Source organism: Stegodyphus dumicola, chromosome 6 (assembly GCF_044657685.1).
Source record: "Stegodyphus dumicola isolate Sdum_Otavi_A_Nest chromosome 6, ASM4465768v1".
In the NCBI taxonomy this organism is placed as follows: domain Eukaryota; kingdom Metazoa; phylum Arthropoda; class Arachnida; order Araneae; family Eresidae; genus Stegodyphus; species Stegodyphus dumicola.
Window position 1 is genome coordinate 231701435 of NC_140773.1, and position 17267 is coordinate 231718701.

The window sequence follows — 17267 nt, forward strand, 5'->3', positions numbered from 1 at the left end:
GGCAAGGATGTGTGTAAATAGATCCAAAAAAAACGTTTACAAGGCAAATGAAAAAGTATTTATTAACAATAGAACCAAGATACAAATGGGAATCAAGAGACACATCTGGCCTTCACTTTCCACATAGTCGGCAAACCTGTTTAGGCATTTGTCAGAACGTACGACCAACTTGTTTATCCCGTCTTGGTAGTAATGAGGGCCCTGCTCATTGAGCCATTTCTCGGCAGCTGTTTTCACTGCGTCGTCTGAGGTGAACCGTGTTCCGGATAAGTATCGCTTCAACGCCGGAAAAATGAAATAGTCACTTGGAGCCAAATCGGGGCTGTATGGGGGGTGATATCAGACCTCCCACTTGAACCTTTGCAGCAATTCCTGAGTCTGGCGAGCTCTACGGGGCCTGGCATTGTCCTGCAGAAAAATGACGACTTTGCTCAGTAATCCAGGCCGTTTGCGTCGGATGGCTTTACGCAATTTCGTTAAGGTGGCACAATAACGATCGGCCTTAATGGTATGGCCACGCTCCAAATACTCGATTAGGATAACACCAGTCGTATCCCAGAAAACGGTTACCATCATGCCATCACTTTACCGGCAGAGGGTGTGACCTTAAACTTCTTCCTCGTCGGTGATCCAGCGTGTTTCCACTCCATCGTGGCTCTTTTCAATGTGGGGGTGAAGTGATGAAGCCATGTTTCATCACCGGTAACGATCCGATCAATGAAGTGTTGGACGTCTGAATGGTATCGCTGAAGAAATGTGAGGCTGCACATCATTCGAGTGGCCTTATGCTCCGTGGACAACACACGTGGAACCCAGCGGGCACAAACTTTGGAACATCGCAACTCATCGGTTACGATACGCTGAACGTTACCATAACTCAGGTCAAACTCTGAGGCAATCTCACGCACGGTTATTCGTCGATCCCTTTGGATGATTTCTTCAACGCGTGCCGTGTTGATATCCGTCCTTGAAGAACTTGGACGGCCACTCGCGTCCATATTGCGGTTTTCCACATGCTCCCTGTTCGCTTGATAAGAACGACACCATTTCGCTACCTGTTGTCTACTCATTGCTTTGTCCCCGTATACCTCAACAATTTGTCTGTGAATTTTGGATGCGGCCACATTCTTTGCCCATAAGAATCGAATTACGCCTTGCACCTCTATGCGAGACCACTTTTCTAGACGTCGTGCCATTACTGTCGCTCTTAAGTGTCTGCGTACTGTGACGCTACTTACTCGCAGAACCTCTTTAGGACAACTAGCGCCATCTGTCAACCACCCCACCCTGGGTGAAAATATTCGCTCCACAATTATTACGTTTCAAATGCTTCTGCTTGTAAACTTTTTTTTGAATAAACCTATATGTCTTTGCCTCATTGAGCCCCTCTAAATATATGGTGAGCTCTTTTGTAGTTTGGTGAAAGGGGAGTGGCGTGGCAGATCCTCGAACCTCCTCTCATCTGGTGTGCTTTCTATCAAAAATTGGGTTGGAAATTGAAGTCCAACCTTCTTGAAGCTCTGAAAACCATTCGTCCAATGAAATATGAACTCTAGGCAAACAAATTACGGGTGTCTACTTCTGGCGGATCTTTTCAGATTAAAACAATTATACAATTCCTTGAGGTTTATTTAACCCATTAGTCACATAACGACTAACCAAAGAAGACAATATGTCTAGTACTTAGTACGAGACTCCGTTGTTGGAGACTAAAGAAGCAGTTTTTTATCGAGTACGTATGAGAGAATCCTTCGTGAATAAATGGCTTTCTGCCTAACACAGAGCATATTTTTATAAAGGCATTCCTTACTTTTGTGTAGATTATTATTCATTGCTTGGATTTATTATTACTAAAATAATTTTTCTACATTTGCAATTAGTGTATAATGGTGTACAAAATATCTTTCGCGTTTTTACGCTCTGCATCATCTGTTTGGTAATCAAAAAGATACGTTTTATTTAATGTTTTGTCTCATGCAGCTATTTACCCACAACTGCGCTGAGTTTATAAAATACTAGTACTTGTTTAAATTAGTTTTGACCTCATTTTTTCAATATTGTAAGATCTTAAACATTTTAATATAGTATCTTTAGTGTTTGTGATAACTTGCGAAGAAGCTTAATTCGCTACTTTTATATAAAATACAAGATTCCAACAACTACTGAAATTAAATCTGTATACACCAGAAATTATCCATAATATATTCCCACCGCACAAAATTTTCACTTTCGCTCCAGCAGATGCACAAATTTTGATGGAAAAACACTCGGGAGATGGATCTGAAGTCTTTCATTCCTCTTCCCCTGCTACAAAACCACTCAAAAAGATTTTAGACTGGACAGCATTTTATGGATCCCCATGCGGAGTTCGATTATGCGGAGCTATTTATATGTTTCATCATATTATACATAATTATTATTTTTGCATTTCAAAAACATGTAGTTTTATAATTTCTAAGCATACTTAACTATATCGAAAGCTCCGAAAAATTTTATTATTCGTTGTACCTCACTTAATTTATACGGAAAAACTGGATGTGTTCTAAATATATATCTGAGATGTTTGGTATTTTACTGTTAATTTATGAAAACCTTCTCTTGGAAACGGATGACGATTTTACAGAACAAAGTCAAATCCATTGCATGCTTTTGCTCATATTTTTTTTAATTTGCATAATTTTAATGATGTACTCATCTTCGTAAAAATATGGATGACTTCAGAAATATTTACACGAAGTTTGATTATGTAATTTCGTTCACTTATCTCTAAACCTTTAAGCAAGTATTTCTTTCTTTATGTAAAATCATTCGCATTTATCCTCTATTTTGAACTGAATATTTGTTTCAATAACAGATTAGTAATCTAAGACGCATGTTTGAATCCACCTGCCTAGTTATCAGACAGATCTGTGCTTGAAAACGTAATGCCCTTAGGCGATAGGAACAGAGCAGTAAAACATAATCATATTTGTGAGCTTCTCTGAATCCAAGTACATAAATAAATTGCATTCATAATGTAATGCCTTTAATAAAAGCTCTAATAGTTTTTAATCATTATCGTTTAATTTAAGCTTTTATAAACTAAATTTTAAAATCGGATTTCATTCAAATATGTGAAACAAATGCCTTCATTTAATTTTTAGCTTATATGTATGTGTATTAATAAAAACGCATTTTAGAAGTAATGAATTGGGAACACTGAGATGCAGAAACTCAGAAATACTGATTGCGCATCACATGGAGAAGACAAATTGTAGATCTGTATTGAAGAGGCATAATTTTAATTGCGTAGAATGATAATCCATATTCAACAGGGAACATGGCAGTCAAGAAAAATTAAATTCCACTTTTACTTAAATTCACCTTGTCGCCAGCGTTTACTTGTTACTCTAATCGTGCCAATTCATAACATTTACATTTTTGATATTATTGTTATAGGAAGAGAGCATAGGAAAATAGCTTCCGAACAAAACAGAAGGTAGAAGCGAAGTGCGCAGTTACTTTCCAAAACGGTAGATTGTAACGGTGTAACGGTAATTAGAGTCAATAATTAAATCAAATAATTTTGCATGAACAGAAACGCAGTGGTTTCCTAGAAAGAGGGATTCAACTGAATTTGATCTACCTCGTCTTGATTACTTTGAATTAGATTTTAATTGTATCTCTCTTCCAATTTTTCATAAGTTTTAAAAATATTTATATTGTTTTTAGAATTTCTTGGAAACATTTAGTTTTAGGGTTTTATTTAATCCAAGGGTTTGAGAATTTTACTGGTTTGGGGTTTCATGTTTTTGTGGAAATTACTTCTGGATTCTTACTTGGAATATTTTTGTTTTAGAAAAACTGTGTAATTCTGTAATAGATATATACATTCACACAGTGCCCACAGAAGTTCTTAACCGGCCTTTATTTTCGCAGCGGTTATTTCTAGAAAGATACAGATATTTTAATTGACAAAAACATCAGCTTTGTAAAAATTATGTAATCTAATGTTTTATATGTTCTTTCTGACGTCCCATACTTAAAAGAAAAATTTTGTACTCGTTATACGAAATAAAATACAAAACGTTTGACTTCCGCACGACAAAAATTGACCGAGACATTAGAAGTTTTAAAATTAAATATTTTACGTCATACTCAATTATCATTGAATTTTGGGTAAATAATTATGTTGGTTTAATCATGGGTTGTTATTTTTTCTTTAAATATTATTCAGTGATATTGTTATAAGATTTGCTAGTTTTTATTTATAATTTAGTCGTTAGTATTTGTAACTTAGTTTATTTCTGAAGATTTGAATTTCCTATGCCATATTCCCTAACCATAACATTGTCTAACATAATACTAGGCGATCAAACAGGTAGCCGTGTTTTGGGGTCACACAGTAAGTAAAATGAAATGTAAAATGTTAGATATTTTAGTATAATCTATCTTTTTATCCACGTTGTTGACAAAGCCCTCGTAAAATTTTCTCGATTATTTTATTAAAGCCTGGAGGAGTTTGAAATCTTGCTATCAAAACTTGAATTCGTAAATATTCATGGCAAGTCAAAGGTAACGTTTTAATTCAATCTATTCTTTAATTTCTCTGTCATATCAGACCGTGAAATCTCCCAGTGTAACACTGGGATCTATCTAGAGAAATAACCAACTTTGTTTTGCTAATTACTTTACTCTTTGTGTAAAGCAAAATGCGAGTAAATCAGTACGTAGCTAGGAATAAATTCAGTTAACGTTTGTTATGCTCTATGTGATTTGTTACATTTTTATAGCACGTCCAACCAATAAAGCATGATAATTAGTTTATGTGATGAATAAATGACTCGGAGTAAGAGAAAGCACATATAAATCAAAATAGCTAAAATAGCTTTGCTGGAGGCGAATAATTAATTTCCAAGCCTGGAGAAATATTCCCAGCAGGCATTTCGGCATAACAGATAATAAACAATAATTAATAGCCTGTAGCAAAGAGTGCCATCAATTTTCTATTCAAAGGTGTAACGGTAGATTGTATGAATTGGCATGCATTTACACAGCACAAAGGAATTTGAAAGATTTAAAGACATTTTCCGATGCCTTAAGTATAAAAAATTCCTTCCTTCTTTTATTATTAAATTAAACGTCAAATGCATTCGTTATCGGGTACAACTCTTACGATGAATGCATATAACCTACAGGAAATTGTTTACATTGGTATTCAAGACTTTCAAAGCACAAGTATGACAGATTTACTGAATTGTCCGACTGCGAAAAAATATGCTTTGAACAAAATCTGATGTAGTTTGGAAGTACACATAACTAACCTGAAACAAAACATGTGCCAATAGTAGCTTTTTATTAACCTTCCAGCATGCGCGCTTGCAATTTTACATAAGCACCGCGCGTCGTATTTTTTACAACATCCGTTATTTTACCGCAAACTTCTTACATTCCGTTATTTTACTTCTTACTGGTTACAAAAACGCATATTAAACTAGCTTTAATGGGTTTAATTTTTTCTAAAAAATAGAAATAAAAGAAAATAAGGAATGGAAATCGCTATTGTTCTCCCATCCAAAGGTTTCCTTCTCTTCCTTTTCTTCATCAGATAATTCTTGAAGAATCCGAGATAAATCAGCTGGTTGCACAAATGTTTTTGCCATGAAAACCGATATAAAATTTACAGAGCCAAATGTATTCAAATTAAAATTATATGCGGCATTTAATAAAACAAAATTACAAAATATTTCAGAAAAAAATATTTTCCGAATTTTAAAATACGACCGCGCGCGTAAATTTATTGAAAAGTTGCCACGCAGCACAAAAGCGCAGTTAGAAAAACAATATAAATGACCTTTAGACGTCTTAGCTTCGATATACGAAAAATGTGCATTAAAAACTGAATTTTACTCACACGCGCGTGCTGGAAGGTTAATGCTGACATTAACGAAAAATAGTAGACATACAGTGAAGTCACATACAATTCGACATCAGAATATGACCTTGTATAACAAAAAATATGTTTAAAGTTTGGCAATGCTATATTTATTTTATATTTTGTAAAACTTGGAAATGTTTTTATTAAGAAACTCTACGACTTGAAAGGGAGCAGTGGCATTACGTCTCGAAATAAAGCAGATTTTTATGTACAAGGGGCAAGACTGCTGCCACTGAGAAAAATGAGGTCGAAAATTAGCATTTTCAGAGTTTTTAATTAATATCTCGGCTAACAAAAAACCGTACGAAGATGAGAATGGTCGAAATGGCTTCCCAGGAATTTTTGCAGTCTGGGGAGAGGCAGCTCATTCGAAGCTCAACTCCCTACCGTTCTGGAGTTAATGCCACAAACGAACAGACAGACGCAGACAGATTTTTAATGGTATAGATTAAGAAATACTTGAAACGTACGTGTTAAAGACAAGTTTTGCGGAAAATATAAGTTAACATTTAATATCTACTAGAAAAGCATTTCTAATAATATATCATCGTAATTAGACGTTTACTGGCTTACTGTTACCGCTATTTTGTTTTTTAATATTAAATATTATCCAGTATGTTATTAATGTTCATTCTCTATTCCGTGTTCTATTTATTAATGCAATAGGAATAGTTGAGCTAAAAGTAATAGAATTTGGAAAAGTGGGTGCTAAAGGTAAGAACTATTTAAATTCTTAATTCGATAATTAAGATTAAGGTTACTGAGGTTAGGTTGTGTCCGCAGTAAAAAAAAATGGCAACGTCACGTCGGCAGGAGAACCTCCGAACCCCAGCAGCAGAAGAGATCGAGAAACCGGTTGTTGCCTTCTTTTTGCGTTGTCAGCCTGCGGTTGCGATTAGCAAACCTGACGCTTGAATAATGTAGAAGGTTGCATGCATATAAATATACTCTATTCATATTAAATACACTCAAATATAAAAATCAGAACAGTGTGTTAGTTTAATAGAACTGCTACGCAGCAGTAATCCAGTTGGCGAATGAAAGTCATCATCTCCTTAGAAACCTAGATTTCAATTTCATTCGAGCGGTAAAGTCGCTGAACGCTGGTAGTCGCTAAAAGAGGTTTGAATCCCGCGAATGGGCTGGCTGCATGGGTGTTTTCGTGGTTTTCTCCATGCGTAACGTGTATACGAGCCAGTTTCCACGAAGGCATCCCTCCCCTTTAGCAGATAGCCCTAGTATGCTTTGCCATAATTAAATACACCACCACCAATTTCATTCGCAAAAAGAAATTTAGTTGAGTATACATGCATATATATATAAAGATCAAATTCAAAAGTAATAAAAATTATGATTATCCTATCTAAGGAAAAATGTTGTTGGGGGGAATGGAAATTTAGGTAGGTCAAAATGTCTATTGTACGGGATGCATGGTAAAAACCACAAAATTAAAGTAGTAATGAAAAAATAATACATGAAAATATATACAAACAGATTGTAAATCAATCACTATTTAATGTTGCAAACAGAACTTGTGAAGGGTAAGTATTTAAAACATTAAACAGGGTCGATTAATTAGAGATGAATAACATCTTTCGCTCCTCTCAACACTTTGACTTCAAACCGATATACATTCATTTGCTTCTTGAAAAAATTACCTCTATTTCGACTTAACTGCTGAAAGCTTCTCCGGTGTCTCATCTGACATCTTCGAATTAAAATTAAAGTAACAATAAAAACTTTATTAAAGTAATAAAGTGTTAATGTACGAACTAAAAGCAAAACACAAAATATAAGAACTTAAAATGTAAAAATACAATAAATTACAAGAAAAAAAAAAAAAAAAAAAAAAAAAAAAAAAAAAAAAAAACCTAATAAAACTGTACAAAGAAATTAGAAAAACGTATTAATATTAGTTATGAATTACTCAAGGAAAGTCAAATTTGTTATTAAAAAAGGGGTTGTTTCGTAAACTTAAAGTTCTATCCATTATATATACACAGATAGTATGTACACACGCATATAAAATGAATAAACACAAAGCACTTCAAAACCTAATCCAACTGCGCGCAGAAAGTTGCAAAATGTGGTGGGAATAATGCGAAATAATTTGTAAATAATACGTTACAAATTCATCGCATATTCAATGCAGAATAAAAATATAAAACTAAACAGTAGCAAATTCCAAGAAGAGGAGCAAAAGAATCAAAAATGAAATAAGAAATTTACATCTTTCATACATCGTCATCAAAGGGTTGGTGCAACGAAAGAAGTTAATAAATCAGCCTGTTTTTGAACCAATAAAGATACAATTGATGTTTAGAACTTAAAATAACCACAGAAGAACAATCAAAGGAATCTATAACTTCATCCTCTTTACAGGCCGAAGTAAGCAATATAAACAATTACAAAATTATACCATTGAAAATATAAATAAATTTGCAAAGAGCTTACAATTATTATTTTGAGTTGACCGAGTTGAAAAAACAAAACTTGCAAATAAGACATTTTTTGTTTTCACATTTGTTGATTTTGTATTTGCAGGTTTTGTTTATGAACCTGTTAGATTGCTTGTACTTTACAGTCTCTTTTTCAAAGAATCGGTTGTCTCCAAAATTGTTAATCGTCTTTTTTAATAATTCAGAAGTTATTTGTTTTTATAAAGTTTCATATACTGAGTTAATTGTAAAGGTGACTTACAGAAGTAGTAACGTTTTGAAAAGCGTTTCTTCGTGAAATGGAGATTCCATATCTACAAATGTATTCATTTTATTTTGTTTGATCTTATTTTTTATAGCTCAAATTACGATGCTGCCCATGCACCAATAGACACAAATGTAATTAAAAATGTTCCTCACATTTTTGAGAATTGATTGTACGATTTTCTGTGTAAATTTCTTTACCGAGACTTCACTGCTATGTGAATAAATATGAATTTGTAAAATATCCTTTAAGTTTATAACCAGTTATTTTATGTTAATATCCTTTCCTGTTGATCTCGTTTCAGTTTCCTTTCCGGAATGTAAATTTCTAGCTAGCGCGATTTTAAAATGAGGTAGAAATTAGACAGTTAAGAAGTTTGATTAAGTTAAGAGGGTAAAATAACAGCGCATTCTGCCTGCTTGAAGGCCACGTTGCTAACTTTGATTCTGTCGATTTTGATTCTGCGGCGTTGAGTTATTCTTGCCAATTAGGCTTGTTTACGCCGGCTTCGATCAGAACCAGCTTGCGTGTTAATTTACCTGTGACTGGCATCCATGTCGTTTGGTGTGTGTTTTGGTCTGGAAAAAAAGTCTTTGTATTTCGGTAAACTTTAATTTTGTGAATGTGAAAGTGAGTTTTTTATATCCATCTTTCATTCTGGTTTCTGAAAATGTGCATCTTTTGACTGGATGAGTAAAATTGAGAACGTTAGATGTGTTTGAAAATTTCTACGTGTCAAGCTGCTCATTAGCATACGCATGTGAGTACTTTTGCTTAATTTTGATATTTAAAGACCATGCAAGTGGATTTATAATGCATGTTTTCTAATTATATGCTACTCTTGAATTACGTGCTTGGTCTTGTGCTTCAGATTTAAGTACTTTGAAAGTTACAAGCTTTTTTACGTTGAATTTCTGAGTGGCTCATTTGCATACGTTTGTAAAGGTTTTCTGTTTATTTGAATTTTATACACCATGTAAATATATAAATTGATTGTGCTTTCATTCTATACACTTTTGTGGATATTTATGCAAAATTTTACTCATTTGCAACAAGTCTTTTAAGAGATATAAGCTTTTCAAACTTCGAACACGGCTAATAATGGATGCCTTTATTTACAATTGAAGTTTTGGTTCACCATTCAGTTAGTCTTTCTGCGTGGGATGGCGAATAATGAGCGGGAAGTTCTTGAAAAAGAAGATATAATTTCAACGGGATCGGAAGATACTGTATCTTATATCGCTGGCAACGTACTGTCCTTTATTAATGAAAACTCTAAAGAATTGGATGAGCTTTTAGGTAACCCATCTGATAAGGTGAACAAATCTGTAGGTAATAAAATTAGAGAAATATTTAGAAAACTGCAGAATGCAATGAATAGTGCAATACCTTATTGAAAATGGTGAACTAAGAGGAAGATTGGCCGAAAGAGAAAATATTATAAGAGGAAAGCATAAAAAGCAAGCTGCTACTTATGCAGAAAAAGTTCAACAAAGATCAAGATCACGATCTAGAACAAAAAGTTTTAAGAAACAAGAAGTAGAATTTGTGACTCTAATATATCCTAAAGAAAGGAATCAAACTTCTTAACAAGTAAAGGAGAAATTAATTAAAAACATTTCTCCAACTGATCTTAAAATAGGTGTGCAGAGAGTACAAAAAATAAAAAATGGTGGAGTATTGATTAAGGTCACTAAATACGACGATTTGTCAATAATTGAAAATGCAATAAGAGAAAATAGTACATTGAAAGAAGAATTGGATGTAAAAAGACCTAAGAAAATACATCCACGAATTTTGATTTATAATGTTGATCCTGCCTTGAATGGAGAGGAAATAAAAGATTTACTGAAATCTCAGAATGCCGTTCCAGAGAATGCGATTATAGAACCGAGATTCAATATGAAATCAAATATGGGATGTCATTGGATCGTTTCCTTGGACCCACAATCATTTAATCTGGTTATGAAAGACAAGAAAATTTATTTAAAATGGACAAGGCACCAGATTAGAGAACATAAAAGAGTTACCAGATGCTTCCAATGTTATGGTTTTGGACATACTAAAAAAGCTTGTACAAAACCCTCTATTTGTAATAAATACAGTTTAGAAGGTCACTCTCAAACTGAATGTACCGCAACAGATTATAAATGTTATAATTGTACAATAGCAAATTCGAGATTTTGACTGGTCCTTAATGCTAAACATGAAAATACATTTAAAGAATGTCCTTGTTATATTAGACAAGTTGATTTATTGACCAAAAAAATTGATTATGGCTTGTAAATCTCATACAATTAAAATTTGTCAAATCAATTTACATCATGCAATCAAGGCCCCAGAACAATTGAGAGTTGAGGTTACAGAAAGTGATATTGATCTGATCTGCATACAAGAACCTTATGTTTATCAAGGAAAGATATATGGTTTACCAATAAGTGCCAGAGCATATTATAATAAAGGTGAGAACATAAGATCTGGTGTCTTTGTATTCAATGAAAATTTATCCATTTTACAAATTTATGCTTCTAAAGACATAGTTTCTGTTTTGGTGGATGGAAAAAGTCCTTTTCTCTTGATTACATGCTATTTTTCCCCATCAGAAACTATTGATGATCATTTACGTTGTTTGTCTTCTTTGTTTGATAGATTTAAAAATTCTTCATTAGTAATAAATGGTGATGTCAGTTGTAAACATCCATTGTGGGGCCAAAACCACATGGATTCAAGGGGAAATATTAGCAGAATTTCTGCTTGAAAAGAACCTTGTTGTAAACAACAATAGAAACAGTTTTCCCACATACTCTTCAGTATTAGGAAATTCATGGATTGATATTACTGCTTCCAGATTGATTAAAGACATTGAGATATGTAATTGGCAAGTTTCTGATATTATTAGCCTTAGTGATCATAATTATATTCATTTTGAGATTAGAAATGTGATAATTGATGATACACAAAATAACCAAATTAAGTTGAAGAGATTGAACTGGATGCTCTAAAGGAGCTTATGTTTGAAAATTTTTCTGGCATTGAAATCAATGAAGATGTAGAATCTCAATTACATGAAATTAATTCAATCATATGTGACATATGTGAAAATGTTCGGTTTAATTATAACGATACAGGAAAAAAGAAAAACTATTTTCCATGGTGGAATAATGGATTAACTACTGAAAGGAAAAAAGTTCGAGCTTCTAGAAGAAGATTTCAGAATTCTTGTATCGAAGATATATTAAATTATAAAAAAAAATTATTGTAAACATCTTGCAATATATAGAAAGAACATTAGAATTGCAAAGGAAAATCACTGGATTAAAATATGAGATAAATTGTCTCTGCAAAGTCCCTTTGGCACGCATTTTAAAATTGCCACAGATAAGGAGATGAATCCTGTCACTTTTACTACTATCCGTAAAAGTAATGGTACATACACAGAAAATATAGAAGATACAATAATGGAAGATAAAGAAGAGGAGGATGAAAGTGAACATCGGGATATCCGAAGGAAAATAAAAGTTGATTTGGAGTCTTTTAATGATGTTTTGATTACTGCCGATGAGCTTTCTGCTGCTCTGGAGAGTATGAAAATGAATAAAGCTCCCGCTCATGATAACATTCCTTTGGAAATTTATAAAGAACTTTATTATGTAAATAGGAAATTCATTTTGGATCTATTTAATATTTGTTTTCAACGGGGACATTTTCCTGAGACATGGAAGATTGGCAAATTGGTTTTGCTTTTAAAACAAGATAAACTTCCTGAGCAAGCAGCTTCTTACAGACCGATTTGTTTATTACCCACTTTGGGTAAAGTTCTCGATAAATTGATTAACAATAGGCTTGTTTATTTTCTTGGTAGCAATAATCTACTAAATGCAAATCAATATGGATTTACGCCAGGAAAAGATACTATCCTGGCAATTAATAATATTATTGACACTATAAGAATTAATAAGATAAAGAATTTACATAGTATTTTGATTGCAATCGACATTAGCAATGCCTTTAATAGCTTACGGTGGCCCAGCATCAAATCAAAACTTCTAGATTTAAAATGTCCTCAAAACCTCTTCAATATTATTAATAGTTATCTAAATAATAGGAAAATTATTTACAGAAGAAATAATATAAATATTGAGAAATATTATAATAAAGGTGCTCCTCGGGGTTCTGTTTTAGGCCCTACACTTTGGAACCTGGTGGCTGATACTGCCTTACAATTGAAATTTGAAAAGGATGTATTTTTGCAGGCTTATGCTGACGATTTTGTGTTGGTGATTTCTGGAAGTAACAGATTAATTATAGAAGAAAAAGCAATAAATGCTCTAGATAAACTTTATAACTGGTGTAAAGTAAATAAGCTGGATATTAGTCAAGATAAAATGGCTATGATAACAATCCCAAAAGGCTCAAAATTAATCAGATTACCTTTATTGACGTGGAATGGAAAAAGAATCCGCAGCGAAAAAACACTTAAATACTTAGGTATAATTCTGGATAAAAATTTAAGTTGGTTGCCACATTTAACTAAATTGAAAGAAAAAATTTTTTAAGATTATGAATAAGATGAATAGATTATTATGTATGGATTCTTTTAAAAGTATTTTAAAAGAATCCATACATAATAATCTATTCATAAGTACAAAAGTATTTTAAATTAAAGTATTTTAAAAAGTAACAATTAAAGTATTTTAAAAGAATTATACAATAGAGGAATTGAACGAATAATCGTGTATGGCTCACCCGTTTGGTGGACTGGAACGGAGAGGGTGAGAACAAATTGCTACAGATTCAGAGGGTTGCAATGCTACCCTTTACGGGATGCTACAGAACAGTTTCTACCACCAGCCTACAGGTCTTAGCTGGGGTTACGCCTATAGACTTAGTAGCTGAAGCTGAAACGCTGATTTATAAAGCTGTTCATATGAAGAAGAATATAGATTATTGTGATCTGAAGATTTCTAATAGAGAAATTGATCCAAAATTAGAAAAGTTTTATTTTCATCCGGCACAATTTAAAAAGGTTACCTGGAAGACACTTCTTCCAACTGGTGTTGGTTTGGAATTATTCTCTGATGGCTTCGTTATTGATAAAAATGTTGGAGCAGCATTTGTTGCTTTTGAAAATAATAAATTTGTATATAAATCTAAATTAAGCTTGAATAATAATTCAACTATTTTTGATGCAGAACTTATTGCCTTTGAAAACGCCATAAGATGGGCTAATGAGGAAGAAAATGAGAAATATATTACAAATTGGGAGATTTCGGTATTCACAGATTCCCAGAGCATCTTTAGAGCTCTTAATTCTAGAAAATGTTTATCTGCAAAAGTAGATAAAGTCAGAAATTATATTCACAATATTAAATCAAAAATGAAATTACATATAAATTGGATAAAAGGACATTCGAATATTCATGGAAATGAAGCAGCAGATTCTGCTGCTAAGGAAGCATGCTATAATACAGATATTGATATCACGGTTCCTTTATCTTTTAATTATATTAAGAGTGTACTACATGACAAGATTCTCCACACATGGCAACAAAGATGGCATTATGACAAAACTGGACGAAATGTTTATAAAATATTTCTTGTTGTCAAAGAGCAAAGATTAAGTTAAAATAGATTGCTAAATCAATTGATAACAGGACATGGCCAATTTCCAGAATATCTAAAAATGTTTCATGGGAAAGATATTCATTGCCGATGTGGTCAGGATGCTTCTGGAGCATCTAATGGACATCACATTTGGGACTGTGCCTTAACGAAGGAAATTAGAGGAGAATATTTTCGAAATATATCTATAAATAATGAAAAATATCTATATAGCAATAATAAAGCTAAATTAGGACTTATAAAAATTATTACCAATTTGAATAATTATGTATATTTCGATCCTTTTGTTTAATTGCTTAAATGTTTTAGTTGAATCGCATAAATTATAATGTAATTTGTATACATACAATGTATAATTTACTGAAAACTGTAAATGCTTATTGTTCGTTAAGCTAGGCAATATTTGTATTTTATAATTGTTGTTTGGGTTAGCAGTTATCTTGAGTTCAATTTAGTCATTTTATGTTAAGAAATAGGTGGTTTCTATTCTGAATGAAGGTCGAGATGACCCGTTGGCGGCGCCGAAACATCTCCAGCGGAGGATTAGTTTTTGGATAAGTAGTCCTTATTCTGTTGTAGTGTTTATCCAGTTATCTTTCAGTTTGTTTCTTTTAAATTGCCGGCCGTGCCAATTTTGGCGGTACGGCTTATTTTCTTAGATTAGATTAGATTATCTGTGAAGCCGTGAGGCTCTACTTAGTGTCATTAATTTCAGTTCATTTATTATCTTTGACTTAAGCCAAAGGTATTTGCTTCTGTGAGAACGATTAGGTGCCATCTGTTAAAATTTATTTGGATTAATAAAATTAAATAATCTTTTACACCCTTTCCCTGTCTCTGTGGTACTTTCAAGGCAGCGTGATACCTCAGCAATTGTCTTTCAGAGTTCTGGTCTCATTTTATGTTACTTGAGAACTTCAGATCCTATAAATTTGTAGCAACTGTTTAACATTTTAACTTTTCTAATGTCTAAACAGCTGTTTTAGAGATAACCGTCAAGAGCTCAAAGGAAGGTAGCTGAAATGTAGGTTAGATTAGAAATAAGAAACGCTAGTCTGTTCTTATCAACGTAAATATATGTGCCGAATCTAATCAAACTTAAGATTTATAGTTTATGTTCATTTTATCTTCCGAAAGTAATGTTTTTCAGGCATAAATATAATGTACCCTACTTCTAATGATACGCAAAATGAATGGAACAGTGTTTAAAATATAAACATAGCTCAAGCAGAAAGCAAGATTTGGACAAGTATACACCTGTCAGATCTTGGCAACAAGACTGTCGGCGATTTGACGGTAACACTATAATTTTCAGAAAGATTCAGAGTAGGGACATTTTCGAAGTCCAACGGCTGCTTCTTCTCGAAACTTCTAAAACCCGCGTTACACTATGTAAAAATGGCTTTGACAGCTAAATAGTCGGTACATAATCAGCTGTCATATATAGTGGTTTCTTAAATGGCGGTATAGAGTTTACTCTGCGAGCGACTTTAAGAATTGACGATATTTCTCGTGCGTTGAAGAAGGATTGCTTAATACCCACGTTCTTCTTAAGCTATTTTTTATGTATTGTTATGTGTGTATTTTTTTATAAAAAAATAAGTTTTTTATACTTATCTAGAAGGATTATTTAAAAATATATCAACGTACCAATCACCTGTAAGAACAAGTACGTTTCTCGGTCAAAACAAAATGTCTTTTTACTTTTCGTTTATCATTTCTACTTGCTGACAAATAGGCTACGAATTAATATTTTATTACTAAACTGGTAATATCTAATATCTAGTGATGTTATATCTTTCTGAAATCTTTTTGGTACTTTTTGGTTTTCTAGATAAAAGATAATAATTAATTTCCTCAAACATTAAAATTTACTTACCAGTATATGTTACGCCTTAAATTGTATTTCTTTTAAATATCAAATAAAAATGAGAACGAGGAATATTACCGCTAACTCAAAATACGCAATGTTTAAAACGTTCTGGATTTTTCGAAAAATACAGTTTTTCACTAGGAACAAGATAACGAAAACAGAGATTTCTGCTGATTAAAAAATTAATTACATGAGAAAGAAAATATTAAAAAAAAATCTGAACTCTTTCAGATCGTATAAAAACGCCCAAGGGGTCGGTTTTTTTCCCGTCATTTACAGACGCATAGATTTTTCGAGAGCATTTGGGCTAACGCCACATTCGGGTCAAAATATTTAAAAACAGTATATCCTTAGAATTTCCGATAAAATGTCTCGCGCGAAGGAAATAAAAAATGTTTTATTACCCACAGTGTTGCCACTGTTCGCTTTGAAATTAATTGTTGAGGTTTCAATTAAAAATTCGTTAAACTTTTACAAAATGTGAATTAGACAATAAAGTAAATTTGAAATCCAAATTTGGGCTTCCAAGTGCCTGTGTTCGGTGGAGGACTCTGTTATTCAAAGTTTGAAGACTCCGGGTAGCGTAATGGCAAACTGCACATTGAGTTTATCAATGTTAAAGAATTTCGCTTACTGCGCATGCGCAATGGTGTACCGTTGGCATGGGAGAAAATACTAGCAACTAGGCAGAAGCAACTCTACAAAAGCCCATTAGTCATGTTGGTTTTACTGTTTACAATTGCAATACTACGGAAATTTGTGTGTGGTTATTGCATGTGTTTCTGTTTTATTTTGTTCATAAACATTACGTTTAATATTAGTTACTTTAATTCAGTAATTTAAACTGAATTTATTCCTTAATTTGTTAAAGTATATATGAATGGACGTATGGTAAATACTCAATTGCTTTTATTCCTCAGAAGTATAATAAATAAGTATTCAGCTCATTCATCTTGTAATGTTTTCAGTTTTGTAATCCTTCTTACACGACAATTTGCGTAGTTTACAATCGATATTTACATTCTAAGCAATGAAGCAATTTATAACCTAATAATTTTTAAAATACCGAACTGTTTGCGCCCACATAACACAATATCAACCATATACCGTATTTGCCTTCTTCTAAAATTGTACCAAATTCTATTCTGGGCA

General features: G+C 32.8%; 1 protein-coding gene across 1 annotated transcript; it reads right to left on the reverse strand.

Moving 5' to 3' along the window:
- Window positions 1-572: 572 nt before the first annotated feature.
- LOC146996988 (protein GVQW3-like) lies at window positions 573-1196 on the reverse strand. The gene has a single exon (XM_085819729.1). The coding sequence runs from the start codon at window positions 1194-1196 to the stop codon at window positions 573-575; it is 624 nt and encodes a 207-aa protein (XP_085675855.1).
- Between the last annotated feature and the right edge of the window lie 16071 nt (window positions 1197-17267).